The sequence below is a fragment of the Anas acuta genome, chromosome 2 (genome assembly GCF_963932015.1).
Source record: "Anas acuta chromosome 2, bAnaAcu1.1, whole genome shotgun sequence".
In the NCBI taxonomy this organism is placed as follows: domain Eukaryota; kingdom Metazoa; phylum Chordata; class Aves; order Anseriformes; family Anatidae; genus Anas; species Anas acuta.
Window position 1 is genome coordinate 3,147,297 of NC_088980.1, and position 21,108 is coordinate 3,168,404.

Genomic DNA, 21,108 nt, shown 5'->3' on the forward strand with positions numbered 1-21,108 from the left:
AAGATCCACTGCTGAATGAAGAAGCTATCAAATACAAGCTAGTCAAAAACACGGTAACCACTGACCTTTCTGTTAGCTGCATAAACTAAGGGGTCAAAGTGGCACTTTTAATGATCAATTTCAGCATGAATGAGGAAAAAACGAGGAATAAATCACCGGAGGGCCACTGTCTGTGTGATCTGACGCCTTCGTAGCCAGGGTTTAGGCACAGCCCACGTATTAGAGGATTGCCTCCCTACAGACTGCTCTCGGTTGCCAAAATCCTTATCAAACTGCTTGCTCTGAAATTTCCAGCCAGCTGTAGACAGCCTGAAACACCTGAGCATGGCCTTGCAGGGAAACAAGACGCTTTTATGGTGCAAAGTCATCTGGTTTTTGTGCTTTTGCCAGCAGGGGATGAGCATTGCCCCGGGTTACCGAGCTCAGCTGCGTGTATTTACCTCCCCAGAAGCTAGGTGAGGTGAATCCCACACCAGGTGCTTGTCTCAGACTAAATATAGCTGAGAAAACGTCAGCCAGAGCAGATTACATCTGTAAACATGCAGCTACGGGACATTGTTGTGGCTATTTAAAAATCGTGATGGCCCTGCCCGGGAGAAGTTTCTGGGCTTTCTGAGGTGGAGCAGGGACAGCATCCAGGACCAGTGGGCAGCAGGAGAAGGGGGCACGTATAATTTCTGGGAAAAAAAAAAAAAATACAAAAAAACGAACGTTCCAGTGGGCGGTGGCACCGAAGGGTGGGCGGGCCGGGGCGGGCTGTGTGGGAGGGGGAGAAGGGCTAAAATGGCGGCGGGCAGTCGGGCTGAGGGGGTTGTGAGGGGAGGAAGGGGCTTTTTCCCTGTGAGGAGCAGCGGTGTCACTGCAGTGGGGTTGTTGGGCTCCCTTAGAGCTGAGGGGAACCCCTGTGGTGGTGTAAATAAATAAAGAACTGGCTCTGAAAGTACCAGGGTTTCTTGTCCGTCGTGTGCCCTGCTGGGGATCTGTCAGAAGTTAAAGGGTCGTGAGGGGTGCTGGCACCCCAAAGGGGTGATGTCCCTGACCTGATAGGGAGTAGGATGGAGCTCTGAAGCAAGCAAAAAAAGTTATTGCTTGAAACCTCAGCAGGGTAAGGCAGGCATTGTTTTCTGAGACTGTTGAGGGGAATACCCTGAAATGTTTGGTTTCAGGGAAAAAGTGGTGTTCTTTATTTTTATTTTTTTCTTCTGTTTGTTTCTGGAAGCAGTGCTCAGTCTCACATTTCTGGTTTTTAAGTTTCCTCTCATAACAAAAAGCCTAAAGGTGTGGTGAGGGGTCCCAAAGGAGGAGTGCTGGTGCATGCAGGTGGTTGTGGGGTTATTGAAATCACTGTTGCCTGCTCCGTAAAACGTATCATTACTTGAATGAATCCACTGCTGTGGCCTGCTCGATCTTGCTGATAGCTTTATTAACATTTGGAGTATGTTTGTCAGCTGTTGATACTTTACTAAGACCTTTTAAATCTTTAGTGAGTTGGAGTGCTGCACAGGTGAGTCACAAATGCCACGCATTCCTCCTCAAAGCGTGTGGTGTTCCTGCCTTTCTAACAGGCACGTTTTCTTCAGAGTTTTCAATACACAGCAGTTTGACAGCTTGTGCTGACTTTTTCATAGCTGTCCCTGCTGAAATCCAACTCTGCCAATGCATCTGCACAGGCAGAAGGGGCTCTCAGTGCATTGCTTGGAGGTGTAGGTGCAGGTACCAGTGCTGGCTCCTTCCTCACCTTCATGGGAGTGTGGGTTCTGCTGCCTGGAGGCAATGAGATCTGCTATGTTTTGACTTAAAACTACTCTCATCAACCACTTACCTTTTGTTTTTGGCATAGACTGTGAGCCTATCTTATTCTGCCATACCATGCAGTTCTGAAGCTAGTGGAAATAGTTTATCTCCAAGTAGATTTTATGGATTTGTGTATGGATTTCTTTACTGTCCCCTTTCTTGTCCAGGTCAAATGAGTGTGAAACTTTGTCAGACTTCATTTGAAACGGTTGGGGTGTCCGTATCACCAAATTGAGCTCGTACTTCAGCACTGTTTGTGTTGCCATAGCACTGGAGTTGTTTGGACCTTCTCTGTTTCTTTAATCCTTGGTCAGATCTCAATCCCTGGCTTGAGATCAGACTTGTTGAAACAATCAAGCTTGGCCTGTACTTTTGGCAGCGTTAGTGCAAATACGTTATTCTACAAGCCTAGACGTGGAAGTGGCTGTTAGAGCTTCCTATATCACATTTATGTACGCTGTTGGTCTTAAATCATGCCCCCATCGGACTGTTGGGGAGGGTGGAGGAGGACAGCCACCTCCTCGAAGTGCTTTGTGATAGGGGAACAGTGAAAGCCTCATCATGAGGGGCTGAGGCTGTTAGGAAGGCGAGCCCTTGTTTCCTACATGCTGCTGTGTCAGGAAAACCATATGGAGTGACTTAAATCACATCTGGGGAAAGTTATTTGCTGCGGGAAATTCTGGGGTGTGTTCTAGCAGTGCTGTCACTGGTAAAGTGCCAGGGTGATGGTGATTGTGAAGGATTTTAGTGAAAATGCCTTGGGAACAAAAATCTTTGGATGAAGTCTCTCTTTTTTTCACCATTTTTTAGTTTTTAGTCTGCCTGCACTAAGTTGTTCAAGAATTTAAGAAAGCGATTTTCTGATTTCTGATGCAACGCTTGTGGCTGTCATAGGAGTTTTCTCTGATTTTGTAGGATGGATTTAGAGGCATGGCAAACACTTCATTTTTATTGCTCAGGGTGAGTAATGTATATTTTTAATTGTAACTCAGCTGAAGGATAGATTGAGATTTTTTAGGGAAAAAAAAAAAAGGCTAGGGACTTGCTGGCTCTTTACTTCTTCTTAGTAAAGAGCCAGCAAGTCCCTAGCCTTTTTTTTTCTTGTTTTTTTTTTCTTGTTTTATTCCAGTCTCCAGAGTCTGTACTAATACCTGGCTGGTGATGGACTGTCCTACCCAGACACTGAGCTGCTTTCATTTATAGCTGTCTGACAAGTTGATTGCTTTGTTCGTTTGCTTTCCCCAAAAAGAGATGAAAATGGCTCTGCTAGCACTTCCCATTGTCTCTATGGATTTCTTAATTTGCTTAAATTATTTCTTATTCTTATGTAGAATGAAAGAATGTGGTGTGAGGGGAGGATCAGGGTTCACCGTTTGTCTGAATTAAGGCAAGGACTTGTATAAAAATAACATCTTTATAAGAAAAAACGTGTAAAAGGTGATAATATGTAACTGTTTAAGAGAAATTTGACAGAAAGTGGGGAGACGGTAAGTCAGGTACAGCACTTTAGCTGGCAAGGAAACCTTTGTCTTTGTTTCCTGTAATGAGAATTAAAAATACAGGGCTCTGTTTGCTCACACTGCATCCTTCCCTGGTTATTTAGCTGGAGTGAGCTGTAGGTTTCAGTGGGGAGAATAGGAGTTGTAGGTGAACAATAGCCACTGACAAAACTTTCTCCACATGGAAAAATAATTCCCTGAAACAAAAAACGCAAAGGTATAAGAGGCAATGAACTTGGTATAGGAACTCCTGTATTGTTAAATAGGATTTTACTATACCCCATAGCAATTAATTCTTCAGTGATAGCACTTCCTCATTACACCTTAAAGGCATTTGGAGATATTGATCACCTGAAAGCAATTGCCTAGGAACTGCTATTCCTGTGGGCAATAGGATAAGGCGCATTTCACAAGCACCAGAACCCTTTTCCTTTCTGTCTGAGCAGCAGTCCCCAGCTAAAATACTTCATCTGTGTTTGCCAGGCAGTTCCTGGGAGGTGCTGTGCGAAGCAGACTGCTCCAAAGGCTGCAGCCCTGGCTCCTGCGCCTCGTAGCTGCTGCACGACGGAGAGGAGACTACAATTCCCATAGTACTTCCACATACTGGCACTCCGCTGACATCAGACGCTGCATGGCTGGGACTGGTTGTAAAGCGAGGAGAGCAAAAATGTAAGCTCGGTGTTTCTTTCGCTTCTGGAGCGGGGGCCTTCGGCAGCGTGAAATCTTTGCCTGCCGGGGGAAGATTTCACTTGCTGCGGAGGTGCTTGATACCTGAAGAAAACCTGAGGTGACACCGAAGGGCAAGCCACCCGCGCTGCTCGTGGCGGTGCTGCTGCAGCTCTGGGACTCCCCAGGTCTCGGGACAGCTGCTTGGAGTCCTCGCTTGATGCCCGGGCTGCCAGTTGGGCTGGGTGGGCCATCGCCTTGCCCTCTGCTTTCCGCTCTTCCTGGCGGGTGGAGAGGAGACGCTGGCCATAGCCTGGCAACGGCTTCGTCTGCGTGTAGTAACCGGCTGCGCGGCGCCAGTCCCATGGCAGCGCTGGTAGGAAGGGGAACGAGGTGCAGCGGAGGCACCGGCTGAGCTACACCAGCAGACTCGAGAGCCCAGGGATCGGCTGCTGCAGCGTGTACAGCTGGTGCACAGCATCCCAGCGCCTGCACCACATCTTCAGTGGCCCGTGGCGGGGTTGGGGGGACCATCCCCACAGGTTTGTCTCTGGGGAGCTTGATTCTCGCAACAGGGAGAGATTTACGAGGGTTTTGTTGTTCTGTCTGAAGTCGTGCTGGTGTTTTAGGGAGCTGGAAAGCAGCTTTGCAGTGTAGTATTGCTCAGGTCACTCGAATGGTGCAGTTTAATCGCTTGCTCGCCTGGCAGTGCCCAGCCTTTCAAGTGATCCCACACTACGAGTGCCTGGCAAAAACAATTCTCCAAACGCAAACATTGTGCAGTGTGGACCGCCTGAGCTTTCTATAGTGGTAGTGAGGGACTTACAAAGTGGGTGGGAAACTTGGGAACACTTACTGTTACCCTTACTCTGAGACACTTAACTTTTCAAGCAGGTAATAGTTTTCCCTTAATTCCTGTTAACAGTTTAAAGCTGTTAAATGGCCTTGGGATGTTATTTGCTGAAGTCTGCAGGCTTGAAGACTGTTTACTACTTGAATTTTACAGACAGACGATGTGGCCAAGAGGGAAAAGCAGCTTATATCTAATCACAGCAGTCTAATGAAATTAGGAGACAAATCTCTCTATAATGATATATTGTGTATACAGTTCCTTGTACTGCTGACCTTAAAAATTCAATTTGGTCACATATGCTGGTTTGTAACTTCAGAAGGTTTATTTTGATACATGAACTAATTGACAACTTGAGCATTTATATGTCTGTTTAAAAATAACTCTAAAAAATACATTTGCAAAGGCATTTTCAGTTAATGGAGTTTAAATTGTAGCGGACAGTTCACCTGTCCAAATGATGGAAAAATATTTCCTAACTTCATTAGGAATTTTGTATTCCTAAACAAAGAGGTTTACTGGGAGCATGTCAGTACCAACAGTGCAGTTCTGCAGAAGCATGTCTGGAAGGATATCGTCTGCATATTGCTTTTATTTTTAATGTGCTTAAACCACCTTTGGGTTAGTTAGCTGTGAAGTGAGGAGTTCAGAAGCCAGTGCCTGCCTGTGTAGCAGTGCCTTGTGTTTCCCTGCTCCACCAGGAGGTGATGGATGTGACACGTGGTAAAAACTGAGCTGAAGGCAAATAAATAGAGGTAGCTGCTGTTAAGTTCCTTTATATTTCCATGAAGCCTACAGTGGACTTGATATTTTATTAATTAAAATACTTGAGCATATTTGCCAAATATCTTGAGTATCATACCCTGCTCACTGATAAAGGTGTTAGAGTAAACTCTCGCTACTTCTGTAAAACTTTCCCTTCTCAGTCCCGAGTCTGACCTTCTGGCTAAGGACATCCCACAGCTGAGTTGTGCCTGCTGCTCTTACAGCTGGCAACTTCATGTCAGGGCTTTGTGAGCTGTGGGTTTTCTTTTTTAATTGGGGATTGGTGTGGTAAGACTTATAAACAAAAACATCCTCTGAATGTCACTGCCTGCAGACGGACTTGGAAATTAGTAGGGCTCTGCTCTTTGAGGTACTCGGGGTTTTGGAGCACTGTTAGAGTTTGTAGATCATTAAAAACAATGCTGGTAACTTTTGTTTGTTTAAATAAATTGCAGATCAGGACTTTGTTTCTTAGCTACCAACTGGCAAAGTAATTCCTTATTTTTTAAAATTAATAAAGCAAAAATTGCGGCAAGTGGAGAGGTTACAAATCTGACTTTCCGAAATTGAAAACTTCGGGAAGGTTGAAGTTACAGCGCTTGCACCTACACAGCCCCACTTCCTGTGGATAAATCTGTATTGTGTGGCTTCCCAGGTGCTTCATTGGCTTCATTACTTGCCATTGACAATCTTAAGTGTTTATTTTCATTTGTAGAAATGTTCTGTGTGTTGATTTTTATTTTGTATTTATTTTTTTGGCCAAGGAAGAAGCACCTCACAGAGGTGGTGGCACACTACTCCAGGGATGATCTTTTCATAAAGCTGCAGTTGAGGAGCAGATGGGAGATCCATCCTGCAGCAGAATTTCAGTCTTGTGGCTTTGTAAAGCAGACAGGCCTAAACATTAAAAAGTCCAAACCTGGTGTGTCAAAAAAAGAAATGAGGGTCTTCAGACTTAGCACTTTACCCTTGGAATCTGATTTCTACAACTTGTAAAGGCTCAGGTAGGGGAAGTGGAAGCTTTTATGCCCTATTCATGATCTACTTACAATATTAAAGTGATGTTTCAAATTCTTTTCCCCCCTATGGTTTGTTTTAGATGTAGCCATGATGCTGATATCAACATGGGTGCATGTGCACGAAGCCTCTCTAGGAGGGCGATGTAAATCTTTCAGAAGACGCTGCTAGTTGTATTATTTTTGAAAAGCAGGCGTTCAGGTTGGCAGAGCTCACATTTATCATCGAGGAGGAGCTCAAAGTCAAGCTTCACCCTCAAAGTTTGTTCAGTCAGCACAAGAAGATTGTTGAAGCGTGTGTGTCCAGATGTATACATAAGTATGGGGGGATCATGTTATTCCTGTCTTCACCAAGGTTCAGGGCACATGGGAGCAGAAGCTCAGAAATTAGACTGGCTGCATATATCTTGAGAGGGCATATTATTTACAAGGCTTGTTCAAAGTTTCTGGTGTTAACTTTCAGAAGTGCTGAAGGCTGATGGACATTACACTGTCATAAAGGGTTGGGAGACTGTGCTTTCAGGTTACTGAAGGTTATATTTTTGGGGAACCTGTCCTTCCTCTGGTAAGCTCTGAACCATCGGTTAAATTCTCTGAAACAGTGGGAGAGGTGGCAAGGTGGCTTGGCAATAATGGATTTCTGTAAATGCCATGGAATTTGACAGGTTTACACAGAAGAGAGCGTCCTCGTACAGAGAAAGGCTTCTGAGTAACTTCAATCATCCATCGTGGCCTGCTGATGCAGCCCCATTACCACGAGCTCTGTGCTGGTGGCCCTGAGGAAAACTGGGGAGGCCACAAGGCTGCAGTAGGGGTCTCCTACACATCCTTTCCTACACATGTGTACGAAAGAAGCCAGTCTTTGAAAGAAGGAAGCCAGTCTTTGGTGTTCCCTGATGATGGAAGGGTGGTTTCCTGCAGGTGCTGGGCTTGTGGTCGTTCATCTTTTTCACTCATAGTTCTTGAGCAGTGGCAGAAGAAAAAAGAAAAAAAAAAGAACTGTTCAAGCATTCAAGGCATGATGTGAAAAAGCTCAATGAGAAGTTTTTTATTTGTGAATTTAACAAAATGCAAGCTGGCATTGCTCCTCTATCTGAAGCATTTGCTTCTACCTGACTAATGTAGCACCATCCCATCCTGAAGATACCCCAAAAGGCCTTTCTAGGAATGAATTATTTACCGGTAGGGCAGTAAGCACGTGTTTGCATCACCTGTAAAAGGTGAGTAACAGCTCACAAAGTTATTGAAAATCCACTTTTTTTCTGTAGAGCTTAGTGATATGGTTTAGTGGAGGACTTGTTAGTGTTAGGTCAGAGGCTGGACTGGGTGATCTTGGAGGTCTCTTCCAACCTAGGTGATTCTGTGAGGGTGTATTGGCTGGGGCACAGGGATTGTACTCTTACCTCTCTTTTGGACAGCTGTATGAATTTAAAACTTGGGTGTTTCAAGCCAAGCCTGTGGAAATCCCACTTTTAAAGCTGCAAGTAGTTGCAGTGTGTCACAGAGGAGAATGATTTGGCTGATCACTGCAGGTTTCATTAGGTCTCCTTTGGCAGGGGAACAGCTAATAAATAACAAGTAGTTAAAAGATCCGTAAAGGTTAGCAGCTTAATTGTACTGACAGAACAAATCATCACTGGTGGTGTAAAGAGACTGCTCATCACCTCTCCTGAAAGGAAGATGTGCAGGGAAGGCAGCACCAGGAGCAGCTGTGTGCACCTGAATCCCTTCAGTCTCCTATCATAGCTTAAACACAGGGGGCCTGATACCCTGTGTTGTAGGGGCCACGGAGCTTTTTTCAGGAGTTCAGAGGACATCAGCGCATCAAACGTGCACTGAAGGCCACTTGCAGCAAGAGCTGCAAGCTCAGTGCTTCCTATAAGCATTGAGGTGCCTACAGGATGCTTCCCAGCACTGTTCTGCTGCTGGCTGTGGACTTTGCTGTCTGTCTGAGCATGTTTCTCTGCTAAAAGGTGATGGAAATGCTGTAGGAATCCCCAAAAAGCTGACTACCGAGAACTGGTTAAGTAATTTCATCCAGCTCTTTGCCTGTTTCCAGCAGCCAAATGAGCTAAATGGAGACAAAAAGCACCACTTATTGCTTCCACCAACTAAGGCTTTGTGTCAAAAAAGATGAGACCTTGAGCCTTGTGCAGTTTAAATGTGAGCTCTGCTCTGCTGCGTCCCATAACACGGGCAGCTGATGCTCACATACAGCTGCAGGCATGTCAGTAAGCAGCAGCAGCTTGACAATCTGCTTCCCAAAAGGGAATTACGGAAGGTTAGACTCTTAACGTGTGTGAATGCAAATGCTGCTCGCCCCGTCTGGGCCTCCATGTGACCTGTAGTCAGAAGCTCCTGGCTGCTGAGCTTCTTTTGTCATGCGGGATCTCAGCAAGAAGGGGACATTGCCATCGTTCTGCCAGCATCTGAGATGTAGGTGATTGTGGAGGAGCTGTGAGCATGGAAAGGTGGTGGGAGGAGCAGTGAGGGGCGGCTAGAAAAGAGTTTTGTGCATAACAAGAAATACATTGACCTGGTAATGGTTGTTCTTTTTTATTTTTTTTAATAGGTTAAATCTGTCCGTAAGAATCTAAATTCCTGCTTGCCTGGCAATGCTGCATATGGCAGAGAAGAGAACTGGCATTCTGCTACCAAGGACATGGTCAAGCCAAGTGCCACAGTTGGTCCTTACAAGTCACAGGTGGGTCCAAAGACAAAGTTTGCTTAAGGAAACAGAAATAAATACTTGTATAATATGTTGTTTTTTCTAACTACGTGTATTGAATAACCACATACAAAAAAATAAAACTCCTCCAACACAGAAAATGAAGAGAGTGCTCTGTTACAGCCAGAGCAGATCTCACTGCGTGTCAGTGCAGGCGATTAATCCTCTGCTCATGGCAGTCAGCAGTTCCTCATCCAGCTGGGCTTTGACAGGAGACATTCAAGGGCATTTGTGAGACTCACCACAAAGTCTTCTGAAGAACAATTACTGGAAATTACTCTGGATACAAGTTCTTTGACCGTAAGAAGTGAATGTGCTTAGATGTCAGTGCTTAAAACAAACAAACAAGAAATTCCCAAGTAGCCCTTGAGCGTGCTTAATAGTAATGGGACTACAGAACCCCTCTATTGAGCAAGCATCTCAGAGCTGTGCTCTCTGTAGGATTTTGACCCAGCTGTCATAGGAAGCAAGTCTTTCAGAGCTCTCTTATTCTCAGAAAAAGTTTCCAATGCTTTGCTGAGAAGGAGCATTCCCTTTTGTCCTACTAAGCCCTTAGGAAATTGAGATTTAGAAGGAAGTCTCCAGTAACCTGCCATTGTTGGTTTTTTTGTTCCTTATATCATGATAGCTGAATAACAGACCTATTTTCTCCCCTGTTTGTAGTTTTTATGTATCCATGTCACCTGTTTACATCCCTGCTGTTTAATTTGAGGTATCACAAGAAGGAAACTTGTAGAATTCTGATTTTTCACTAGTTTCAGAGAGTTACTAGCAGTGCCTCCTGAATGGTTAACTGGTTTGTGTGCTGTAGGTAGGAGTTCTTAGAGTTCTTAGTCACAAACAAAAACAAAACCCACAATACTTTATCATATGTTTGGTTTCTCTTGCCAGGAAAAAACAAGAAATAAACACTAAAGGCTTATCCTGCCAAGAAATCAAAGAATACACTCGATATAGAAGCAGTGATGCTGTTGTGGTGCTGTCACTTACTGGCATCCCAGATAAAGTTTGACAGCTGGTCACAAAATGCATCTGCGAGCAGTGCTCTGCAGTGGGGCAGTCCTGCAGCTTTAGGATCCCTGGCTGTAAAAGGACTTTTTCCTGATTTAGCTCAAATGTTTTTCTGGTAAATGCTTGAGTTTGCTTACTCCTCAGTTGTGATGAGCTTCCTGGAAGCTGAAAGCCCTCTGTGTGCATCTGAAGATACAATATTAGATGTCTCGAAAACAAAACAGTGTGCCCAGTTATGTTTGCAGAGATTGCTTAGCATATGCACGCTTCCATTTTCCAGGAACAAACTGAAGCTCTGTCTTGTTATGCTTTGAAAAAAAAAAAAAATCCCCTGAGATAGTCTGTGTAGGTTTTAGATAGGGCAAGTCCCTTGTTGTTGTTTTGAGAGGTAGTTGAGTGGGAGCAGAGCTTTTCCCATGCTTTGCAGGGTGGGAAGAATAAAGGAAGAACCAGACTGCAGGAGTTGCCACCTGGTTTTGTTGGAGACAGCATTTTGTTCATTGATTTACTTCACACATTTTTTTAAGGTTGAAATTTGGAGTGAAAGACATTTGTGCTCCTGCAGGCAGCCCTTTCTTTGCAAGGCCTGTTAGGGAGACTACCACTGTCTGAACCTCAGCAAAGAAGACTGAAAATAAACTAGTAGGCAGCACATTTTTTCCCTTTTATTTTTTACTCTAACTTGCTAATAGTTTGTACGTAAAGCCCAGGTGAGATTTCCCAGACTGGGGCTGTGTGGGGTACGTGAAATACCTCCTCTGCTGAGCTGTAGTCACATTGTCCTGCACAACTCCCATTAACAATGACTAATGGCTCTGAAAATAAAAGATATATCCAATAGTTGCAGGTCCTATTTTTAACCTATGCAAAAGTATTTTTATACTTTAGCCAAGGAGCATGATTTATCTCCACGTTTTGATTCCAAGCAGAATAAACAAGACCAGAGCCCAGGCACTGGCATGTGCTTGCTGGTGCCACTAAATTGTTCTAAAAGTTCTGGCCCTGGTGAGCTCCTGCTTTCCTAAATGATACCTGGACACGATTTGGGAGCCACCTGCAGCAGGTCCTTTGGGTGCTGTGCTCCTCCCTGTCTCTAAGGGTTTGGCTGAACAGCATCGTGTCTCTGGGAGATGAAATATGTCTTGTATGGGATGTGTGTGGAACAGTACAGAAAGCATCCACTCTATAGGATGACACTGCCTCTAAAATAACCTGTTATTTAATAGGGGTTTGTTTGGGTGCGTGAGACAAGGTTGTAGCAACTGATAAGCCCTCACTTTAAGCTTTTTTCCATTCAAATGCGCTGTGGTGTCAAAGGGCTGCTCAGTCCTGCTCCCAGTAGGAGCAGGCTTTGCCAGGTAACTGTGTTTTCAGACTTAGAGTCAGGAAGAGAGCCTTCTGAGGCTCTGGCAGCTTTCACTAAATCAATTTCTGGCTGAAGAGTTGTAGTAAGCAAGGTTTCACTGGTCTACTATTGAGAAATAGTCACATAAAGAGAGAAAAAATAATTTAACTTGGTATTTTCTCTTTTAAACAGATGAGGCATGAGGTAGTGATTGATACTGAATTTCTTTTTATATTATTTAGATAAAAATTACTTAAAGCCTGTCAGTGAGTCTAGAGAGACTTAAAACACAGCTATATTCAGAAAATGTGAATTTCCCTAAAGCTCTTTGTTTCATTTTGGCTTGTTGAGAGCTTTTGAGCTATTTCTCCCATAGCAAGTGCCAGTCTCTCAGAGCTGGCTATTTTGGCCACGTAACTATGACTTCAGTGACAGTGCAGTTTTTAATCTTAAAGCCATAAAATGAGATTTTAGTAAATCTGTTGAAATGTTTTTAAATATGAGGACCCACCCATCGTCGTAGCACTGTTTCTTCCTTTCGTATTCTGGTTTTAACACTTTTCAGGATTTTAAGTACATGGGTGAGATTTCTCTACAGTTATTCAAAAAGGATTTAGCAAACAGTTTTTGTGTGATCTAAGGCTAGTTTGACCATGCTGATGCAAGGTGTTTTTCTGTTTTTTAAAGGTTCCCTGCCAAAAAAAAAGTTAAATCTGTCTTTCTGTACTTTCTATAGTTGCATTTGCAATGGAGGAGGTGAAGTGTATTTCATCTTCAGTCTTAAAAGAGCTCTTGCTCTCCATCCTCTGCAGCCAGGTAGCCAGAGTTCAGCATGGCTTTTAAGTGCTAGGATCTCAGATGAAGCTTTTGGCTGTGGTGCCTCTGGAATTCTTCCTGCTGACAGGTTGTACACAGAGGAGCTGAAGGTGAGAGATTAGTGTAAGGAAGGGATTCCTTTTATGCAGCAAGTTGTTGTTTTTTTTTTTTTTCAGTCTGCCTACTGACCGTTCACTTACCAAGAACACGAATTTCTGAGATGGTTTCAGGAAGGTGGGCTGAGTTACAGAAACTGAAAGGTGGCATCTTGAATGAAACGCATCTTGAAATAGGAAATCCCCTCGATAGATTTTTAAGCTGAGATGTTGGTGTTTTTCTTTGCTCGAAAAATCACCACTTACTAAGAAATACTTCTAGAAATGGTTGGGGAAAAGAGGCAGCTAAATATTCTCCTTGGTTTACACCTTTCCCTCCCTCCTGTGGCCTCTTGCAGCTTCTGCTACAGCTGGCTGCTTCTGCTGTTGTTGGTTTGAGACTCCCAAACCTCACTTGCAGAAGGGGAGTCGGTACCCTGTCTTGACTGGGTAGCTGTACTTAGGAGAACTGAAGGGACCTAGTTCAGTACAACATTATATATAAATTTATATTTTTTTCAGGAAAGCTTGAGGTTTTATTCCAGGACCAGTACTCAGAGAGGTTACTTTTCTTAACCCCACTTTTCTCTGTGAGGTTTACAGATGTCCTTCCCTGCTTACATGGGGCGCTCTGTAGGAATATTTCTGTTCTCAGGGTATATAGCAGGGGTAACTGCTGTACTGTTTTCCCAGAAGGGATGTGGATGCCTGTGACATGTGCATTTCCAGTCATATAGGCTAGAAGACTCTGAGCTTATCAACTTCACACTCAAAAACCTACAGTGTGAAATCTGTAGAGAATTCCTGTTATTGTACAGTAAGTAATCTTTATTTTTTACTTTCTTATTTTTAGGAGATGCATAATCTTGTCAGATTTGGACTACCTTAAGGCAGGGAAAGGAAGAAGTTTTAGACAGTATCCATTTATAATACTTACATTTCATTTTCCTGACAAATTATTTAGCTCCTCATATAAAAGACAAGTTTAACTTTGTCCTCACTGCTCACTGGCATAAACATCTAATGTTAACAATTTTTCCCTTTTCAACGTAGGTAAATAGCAAGAAACAAAAAATGGACACTCAAATATTTTCCCCATTACTAGGGGCAATTACTAGCACGCCACCTTCGTTGGAATCTTCCCAGCTGTATAGCGACTGGTCAGCATGTGGAGAAGACAACAGCACAAAAACATCTTTGCAAGACTGCACAAAAAAACGGTATGGACCTTCTTGGCATAATCTTGTGGTGTTCTGCAACACTGAAATTGTTCCTGAGCAGCACAAGTGGGATTCTGGGTTGTTTTAAGAAGAGGTTATGAAATAACCTTGCCCATTGTGGCCTTTCAGTACTTGAAGGGGGCTTAAAAAAATGATGGAGAGCAACTTTTTACATTGAAGTTACTGCTAGGACGAGGGGGAATGATTTTATAGTAGAAGAGGGGAGATTCAGATTAGAGGTTAGGAGGAAATTCTTCACTCAGAAGGCGGTGAGGCCCTGGAACAGGCTGCCCAAAGAAGCTGTGGGTGCCCCATCCCTGGAGGTGTTTAAGGCCAGGCTGGACATGGCTTTGGGCAACCTGGTCTAATGGATGGCACCCCTGCCTGTGGGACTGGGCAGTCTTTAAGGCCCCTTAAAGGTCCAACCCAAGCCATTCTGTGATTCTGTCTTCATTAGACCCTCAGATTACTGTGTAGTAGTTGGTGTAGAGCTTGTGAGAAAAGATGAGGGAGTCTGTGTACGTGCATGTATGTAAAAACTTAAAATTTTTGGTAAGGATAGTACAACTTCATTGCTAGGGAATGAAATGGGAAACTGCCGTGAGAACTCCTTTAAAAACAAACAAAAAAAAAACCCTCTCCTTCCTTGCCTCGTCACTCAGTGCTGCAGCTCGTAACGATCCTGCCTGGTGGTGCAGTGTCATGGAACATGAGCAGTACGGAGGGTGCTGGACACAGATCGGATGTCAGTGGTACCCATTTGCCTCTGAAAGCAGAAATACGTGCAGCACTGCTCTTGTGGCAGCCTACTGTCTTTATGTGCCCTTGACTAATGCACTCAGGTTTTCATTTTATAATACATTAAAAAATGTGTTTTGAATGCTGGCTGAATGCAAAGCCCTTTTTGGCTTGCATCATGTAATAACTTGAGCCATGTATTAAGAATAAATAAGTGAACTTTCAAGTCAGCTAAAATTAGCTGGTTTAATACACAATTTCCTTTTCTTGATGGAGAAGATTAGTGTTCTCTTCTGAGGCTAAAAGCCTTGTTTTCCCCCTAATTAAAACAGACAGCTTTAAAATGCTCTCAGAGAGGGGAGGGTCACTGAGTTCTCTGTAAATTACAACAGGCTTCCTGATTTGCACTTCTTTTGGGTTCTCAACCTTAAGACCAAAGCTATTTTACCGTTATAGCCCTCCCTTGGACGTCTTATGGAGTCCTCTATGGTAGACCTCTGAAAAGATCATCATAAGTCTTTAGCATTTGCCAGGAAGACACATACATCACTTTGAAACTTAACAAGGAAAAAAGGCAAAACCAGAAACAATTTTATTCCTCTGGAGAAATTCACTCTGAGTCTTGAGTATTGCAGGCACCTGTGATCCATCTGGTCTTAGTAACGCAGTAAAATTATTAAAGGGACAGAACGAGGCTGGGCAAATCTACCATGTCCACTGACTACCCCATGTCAGTAGAGAGTAAATAAAACTGCTGTTTGGTCGTGATAAGTCAGGTGGGCAGACAAAAAATCATGACTTCTGTAAAATCATGAGTTATATGAGGATTGTGAGGAGTAGGGAATGAGTTCATAGTATACAAACTAGGGTGGTTACTGTGGTTTTATTGTATGCTACAATTAAAATTGGAATGTTTATGCATTTCAAAAGTTGAAATAATTTAAACAGTGAACTGATATTAGGCTTCTCATTCCTTTTTTCTTAATAACACATGCTGGCAGTATAATACTGCCTTATTTTGGGGGTTGGTTGGTGCAGACTGACTAGCTTTTGACACTTGCTACCAGTGCTGCTGTCAGTGCTAACATTTCTAGTATCAATCTTGCTGTATTTAGAGTCACAGAACGTCCTGAGTTGGGTTTGTATAAGGGAAGGGATAGTTGAACACTTGGGTGTTGTCACAAACACTTAACAAAATTCTGAGTTTTCCAGCATGGGATTACAAAGTGGTTCAATAGGTCTTAAAAATAAAACTTCATTTAAAAAGTGATTAAGATTAAAACAGTGGATCTTTGATATCAAAATAGAATAAATCAGAACCCTCAAGATTTTGAGAATGATGATTGTATTCACCCTACAAAGCAAACAGTCAAGATTTGAAGAAATGTTGTGTTCAATTAAATAGTTGCATTGATTGTGAAGAGATCTTTTGGTGCTCCTGTCTCTTCATGTAACAGCTAGAGAAATCTCCAGTGAGGCAAGAACTTAAGAATTAGGAAACAACAAAGGGACTTGGTTCTTTTGCTTGTTTTAGGCTATAGAATTCACAAATGCAGGAAGAGATTTGTGTATATTGCTGCTGAGAATACATTAAATTCAGAACACTTAAGAGATGCTGCTGATGCAAGTTAAAGATCAAAATTAATATTTTACCTTTTCTTTTACATGTCGCATGTAGGAGAAAGACGTACTTATGTAGACTTCGTATTTTTTTCAGGGCACAAGTAAATCTTCCTTATTCTGGCAGTGGCCCTGATATGTTTGGGCTCGTGTCGAGCATTTTAGAAGAGCCAAACAAGGCAGAACCAGTTACAGATTGGTAAGTTTATTCTGAAAATTCTTTTATGTTGCATATCACTCTTGCATTCTTTTATCATCCATATACATTTTGAATAATTTCATAGAATTTAGAGGTAAGGGTCTTATAAATGTCCTTAGATATGAAAGCTTTTTCTTTTTTTTTTTTTTTTAACAAGCGGTCAGGGTAAACTGTTAGAAATGAAAAACTTGTAGTCTCATCTCAAAGCATTTGGAGGAAAAACTTCATTTTAAAATAATAGGTACTTGACTAAATAGAGTCAAATCTAAAATGTTGAATCTAAAACCTCCAGTGATTAATATATATATATATATTCAATTATAAACATCAGAGAACAATGTTGGCAGTCAGATCTCTTACTGAACTACAGCAGGAACTTCCCTGCCCTGAAATCTTGTAGGAGAGCTGTGTGTGACTAGCCAAGAATGTAACGGGGGGACTGTGTTAGGGGCAGAAACCAACCCTGAGATGTGAACTATTGCACTGTATAAAAAGTGTTCAATTATTGCTGGAATTTTGTTTAATTTTGTTACAGGAATTCTCTTTCAAGATTGTTTCCACCAATGTGGGGACCTGATCTTGGGAACAATGGTGAATTCTCAGGGCTTTCATCTAAGCACTCTGGAGAAAACAAGGATCTTTCAAACCTGATGTGCACACAGAACTACTACCAAGAGCAGCTGCAGAAATCATGTGATGTGGAGATGCTGCACAGAGGGTTAGAAGACCTTCATCTCCTAGAGTCTTGGCTTTCTCCATCTGGCCCTTGCACTCAGCCTGATAACATGCTGAAGAACAGTTATCCTGACAACTCCTCTTTCCAGAATAATAATTCAGTTCACCAAGAAGGGTATTCATTTCCAAGTGCCAACTATAATCAGCACTTGTGCAGTTACAACCACATGAGGTTAAATGGGGACTGTGAAAAAATCAGTCCCAGTTTTAATTTTTCTTCTAGAAACAGACTTAAAGACGATGCTAGCATTCAAAAAGAGTATTGGAAAATTGAAAGAACAAGGAGCAGCATCATGAATAATGACACACATGAACAAACTAAATATTCCAATGATCTTTCCAACCAGCCTGTTGATGACTCCTGGGATAAAGTGTCCCAGGACAGCCACTTCTTTTCTAAAAGATATGAGAACTTTACAGCTGCCCATAAATCACAGTCATCTGTTCACCCATCGCTATATTTTTTCAATCAACCATCTAAAGAAAATTTTTCTGGAGTGACAAACAGAAAACCACAGGAAAGCCACATGCAAAATGGTCATCAGAGCTTTACATTGGGGGATGCTTTTAATAATAATGAATCTAAGATCCATGCTAGTCCTAAAGAGTGCTCTCATAAAACTTCGGAGTATGATTTGTCTGTCATAAATATGCAAAATGGGAGTTACTCGTCATACCATACGTGGCTGGATGGAAAAACTGCAGGTCCAACAGCTGCGTCGGATGTTATGTATGGAAAGCAGCTGGTAACGAGCCCCCAGTCATCTTCTGGGGTTTCAACCATGTCTGGTGGTTCTCCCACCCATCACTCTGTAACACACTCCTACTTCTCACAGCTCTCCCCTGTCCTCCCTTCAAGGAAGGATGGAAGGTTACACCCTTCAAATGGTGTTTCTAATAATTTGGGACTTTCTAATTTCATCTCAGAAAACCAGAAGCAATTGAAACCCTTTGGACGCTCGCAGCACGAGTCCTTGACCAGCAAGGAGTGGCAGCATCGCAAATTCCCCACGAGTTTTTCATCCAGCTGGTTAACACAGCCCAATGCTGTGGGCGAAGACCCCGAGCTATTCCACAGATTGCAAAAAAAGCAAACGCAAGAAAACGGTAATAAAGATGATAGAAGAGGCAGAAGGAACTGGGTTCCCCACTTTGGATATGCAACCCCAAACCACCCACAGTTCAGCATGTTCCAAAAAAAGCCCGAACAGAATGGTGGTGGCATGTCAGATCTCATCAGTCCTCCTTTTCTCCCCTCCTTCCCACTGATGGCTGATTTTAAGCAAAATCCCGGCTTCCCTCCGTTTAATCACCACCTGTTTTCATCGGCAAATAACTTCAACTTCCCCCCTTCGCCCTTTCCGTTCTCAGAACTTGTTGATCTTCTTCATTATGATGATTTTAACCGCTTGAACCCTTTCATCAGTGATCTGTTTTGTGGGGAAATAACTGCACCATACTTTGCCTTTCCGACACAGTTTAACAAGTACAGGCCGCCAAGAAATCGCAGCGGACCCGCTAATGAGCTTCATACCCACCTGGAGGAGTGTTATGAGCAGTGGAGAGCTCTGGAGAAGGAGAGAAAAAAGGTAAACCATAAATAAATAGCTTTCTGTCAAAGCTGGTGATGGGATCAAACAATCAACAGAGAGCAGATGCTCTGGCACTTCTGAGGAGCAGAGGGTTCTGTTGTCACACTGTTAGATTTAAATACTTCAGGTGCCATCTGAAACATTTATTTTCCCTTTCCACTCAGACAGGGCTGCTGACACGACATTTTTCTCCATTAACCTGCAATATTTGCTATGGCAAACATAAGTGTCACTGGCCAAAGCACTGAATTATCTTTAGCTTGAATGCTGGTTTTTATTTTTATGGTCAGTAAGAGATCACCAGCTGCTTGTTACTCATTCAGTATGCTTTTGTTATGATTCTGGAGCCATCAACCATATGTGATAAATTGGACCAGTGCTAGCACAGGTGATTCTTGTAGACTGGTGTTTTATGCACCTCTGTAGTGTGAATGTTTATATTATGTTCAGGAATTGCTTTTCTTGTCCCACCCTAATTCTCCCCAGCTAGATCTTTAAGTGATGTAGTTGAAACCCAGGTTCTCCTTTTCCTTAGTGCAGTCACTTAAAGAGAAACAAGAGAAACTTGTGTTGTCTTTTAATTAAACTAACAGTCATTAGTGGTGTTTTTGTTTCTTCTTGTTTCTTGTTTTTACTAAATCTTTGGCTTAGTAAAAAAAAAAAAAAAAAAGGAAAATAATCCTGGGCACCCTGTACACAGCTGTAGAAGACACCTGCAGTGTCTTGAGTGGATGTGACTTCTCCCAGAGGTTCCCATTCTTACTTCAGATTCTCTTTAAGAAATTCTGTCTGCGAGGGGACCGTGCTCCTAATAAATGTCTTACTTTTAGGAGTGAAAGCTCTGAGCTCTGAAGGAGCAGGAATTGCTTCCCCAGGAAGAGTCAAATCTCTTAACTCTGCAGCAGGTCTTGGCAGCTGCCCTGTTGCTTATCTACAGTCCCAGCAGATATGCTGAGTGCCTGCTTTCTGCCTCTGATAGGGAAGTTTCCTGATCCTTGGAGAAGAGGCAGGCTTCTGACCCAGCTGGCTTGCTGGAGAGCACTTCTTTCTTTCTAGAGCTTTGGAGATCTACCTAGAACTACTTGTCTTGTTTGCTCATGGATGCCCTTAACTCTTCTCTGCCTGTTCAGTTGTCAACCAGGAATTTGGTTGTGGCTCTTGTTTGGACAAATGCTGGTTGGCAGGGAGTAAAACTGTCAGCAACTGCTCTCATGCTCCTGGCAGTCTGAACTATGCTAGGACAGTGCTGAGGCCTCTGTGTCAGTGTTGTTTAGCTCATTAGGATATTCATCTCACCTTTCCTTGGTCTGTAAGAAGGGTTTGCTCTTGAGGTTCTCGCCCTTTTGGTGTTCTCAGCCTGCAAGCTTTCTGAAGAGGGTAGGGACAAACTCCTTGCAGTGGGACTTGTGTTGAAGTTTGGCAAAGCGAGCATGGTTCTTCCTCTACATCTTCCTCTTCTAGGGATCTGTCATCAACAAAATATTATTAATTGCTCATTTGGAATTGCCTGCAGTATTAAATTGGCTATAGATTAACACTAAAAGTTGTTTCTTAGCTGTCATTCTTGAATACTTGGTGGGGTTTTGTAAATTCGTGACCCTTTCTCCAACTTTTTTTTCCTGAATGTCAGACTTCAAGAGTTGACTGTAAGTACAGTCGCTAAGCTCTATACTTAATGATCCTGTGTTAGGAGAAGGCAGACACCCAGTAGTAAGGATGCTAGTAAAGCAAGAAGGAAGAGACTTCAGCACATGTTTTTAGTCTGAATGTGGACTTAACCTTACCCTGAACTGCAGCATGATACCTGATCTTTGTCTTCAGTCCCTTTTTGTACAATGAAGAAAGACCAAGGTAGGGAATCCACTGCTGGTTTTAGCTCTTTTTATACTCCAGGTACAAGAAGCTCCTATCCAGGACCAGGTTTGGTGGTGCTTAGTCACTACTTGTGTTGTATACCATTTGGGCCAGCTCCTTTCTCAACAGAGAGTCTGGAAGCTGTGTTGATGATTTTCAGAGCCAACACCAGATTGTTAAATCTGGTTTAATTCTGATGCAATTCAGATGCAACTTGTGCTCCTGTGACCATTAGTTTCTTTTGTTATGATCATAATATGCAACGATAGATGCAGTGAGAGACAGAGTTTGAGTAACTGGTATAGAGAATAAGAAAGGCTCTGCCTTAGCCTATGCCCAAGGTTGGTTAAAATAAAGCTGCCCAGGGAACTTTATTCTAAGGTCGAGCTGAATTAGAGGAGTATTCTTTTTCTGTAGCTGGCTGTACATCTAGACATAGTTGGGAGTGGTTTTTGCTGTGAATGCAGTCAGAAGCAAAGATAGGAAGCGATCTTCTAATGCATTTGAGAGCTCTTAAATGAAAACCTTGGTTGTAATTTTGTGCTGCTTTCAGACAGTTAAAATG

General features: G+C 42.8%; 1 protein-coding gene across 6 annotated transcripts in view; it reads left to right on the forward strand.

The window, feature by feature from the left end:
• Nucleotides 1-513: 513 nt before the first annotated feature.
• LOC137852023 (meiosis-specific coiled-coil domain-containing protein MEIOC-like) overlaps nt 514-21,108 on the forward strand; it is a 29,305-nt gene continuing 8,710 nt past the window's right edge. The window contains exons 1-6 of one of the 6 annotated variants that reach the window (XM_068673219.1): nt 514-668; nt 3,781-3,962; nt 9,163-9,294; nt 13,639-13,805; nt 16,261-16,362; nt 16,898-18,686. In XM_068673219.1, coding sequence (XP_068529320.1) covers nt 9,253-9,294; nt 13,639-13,805; nt 16,261-16,362; nt 16,898-18,686 — 2,100 coding nt within the window. In that variant the 5' untranslated portion in view covers nt 514-668; nt 3,781-3,962; nt 9,163-9,252. Of the gene's footprint in view, nt 669-797; nt 1,106-2,342; nt 2,504-3,776; nt 3,963-9,157; nt 9,295-13,278; nt 13,403-13,638; nt 13,806-16,260; nt 16,363-16,897; nt 18,687-21,108 lie in introns of those variants that run through there. The other 5 variants (XM_068673223.1, XM_068673218.1, XM_068673220.1 and 2 more) reach the window with 5 other exon arrangements.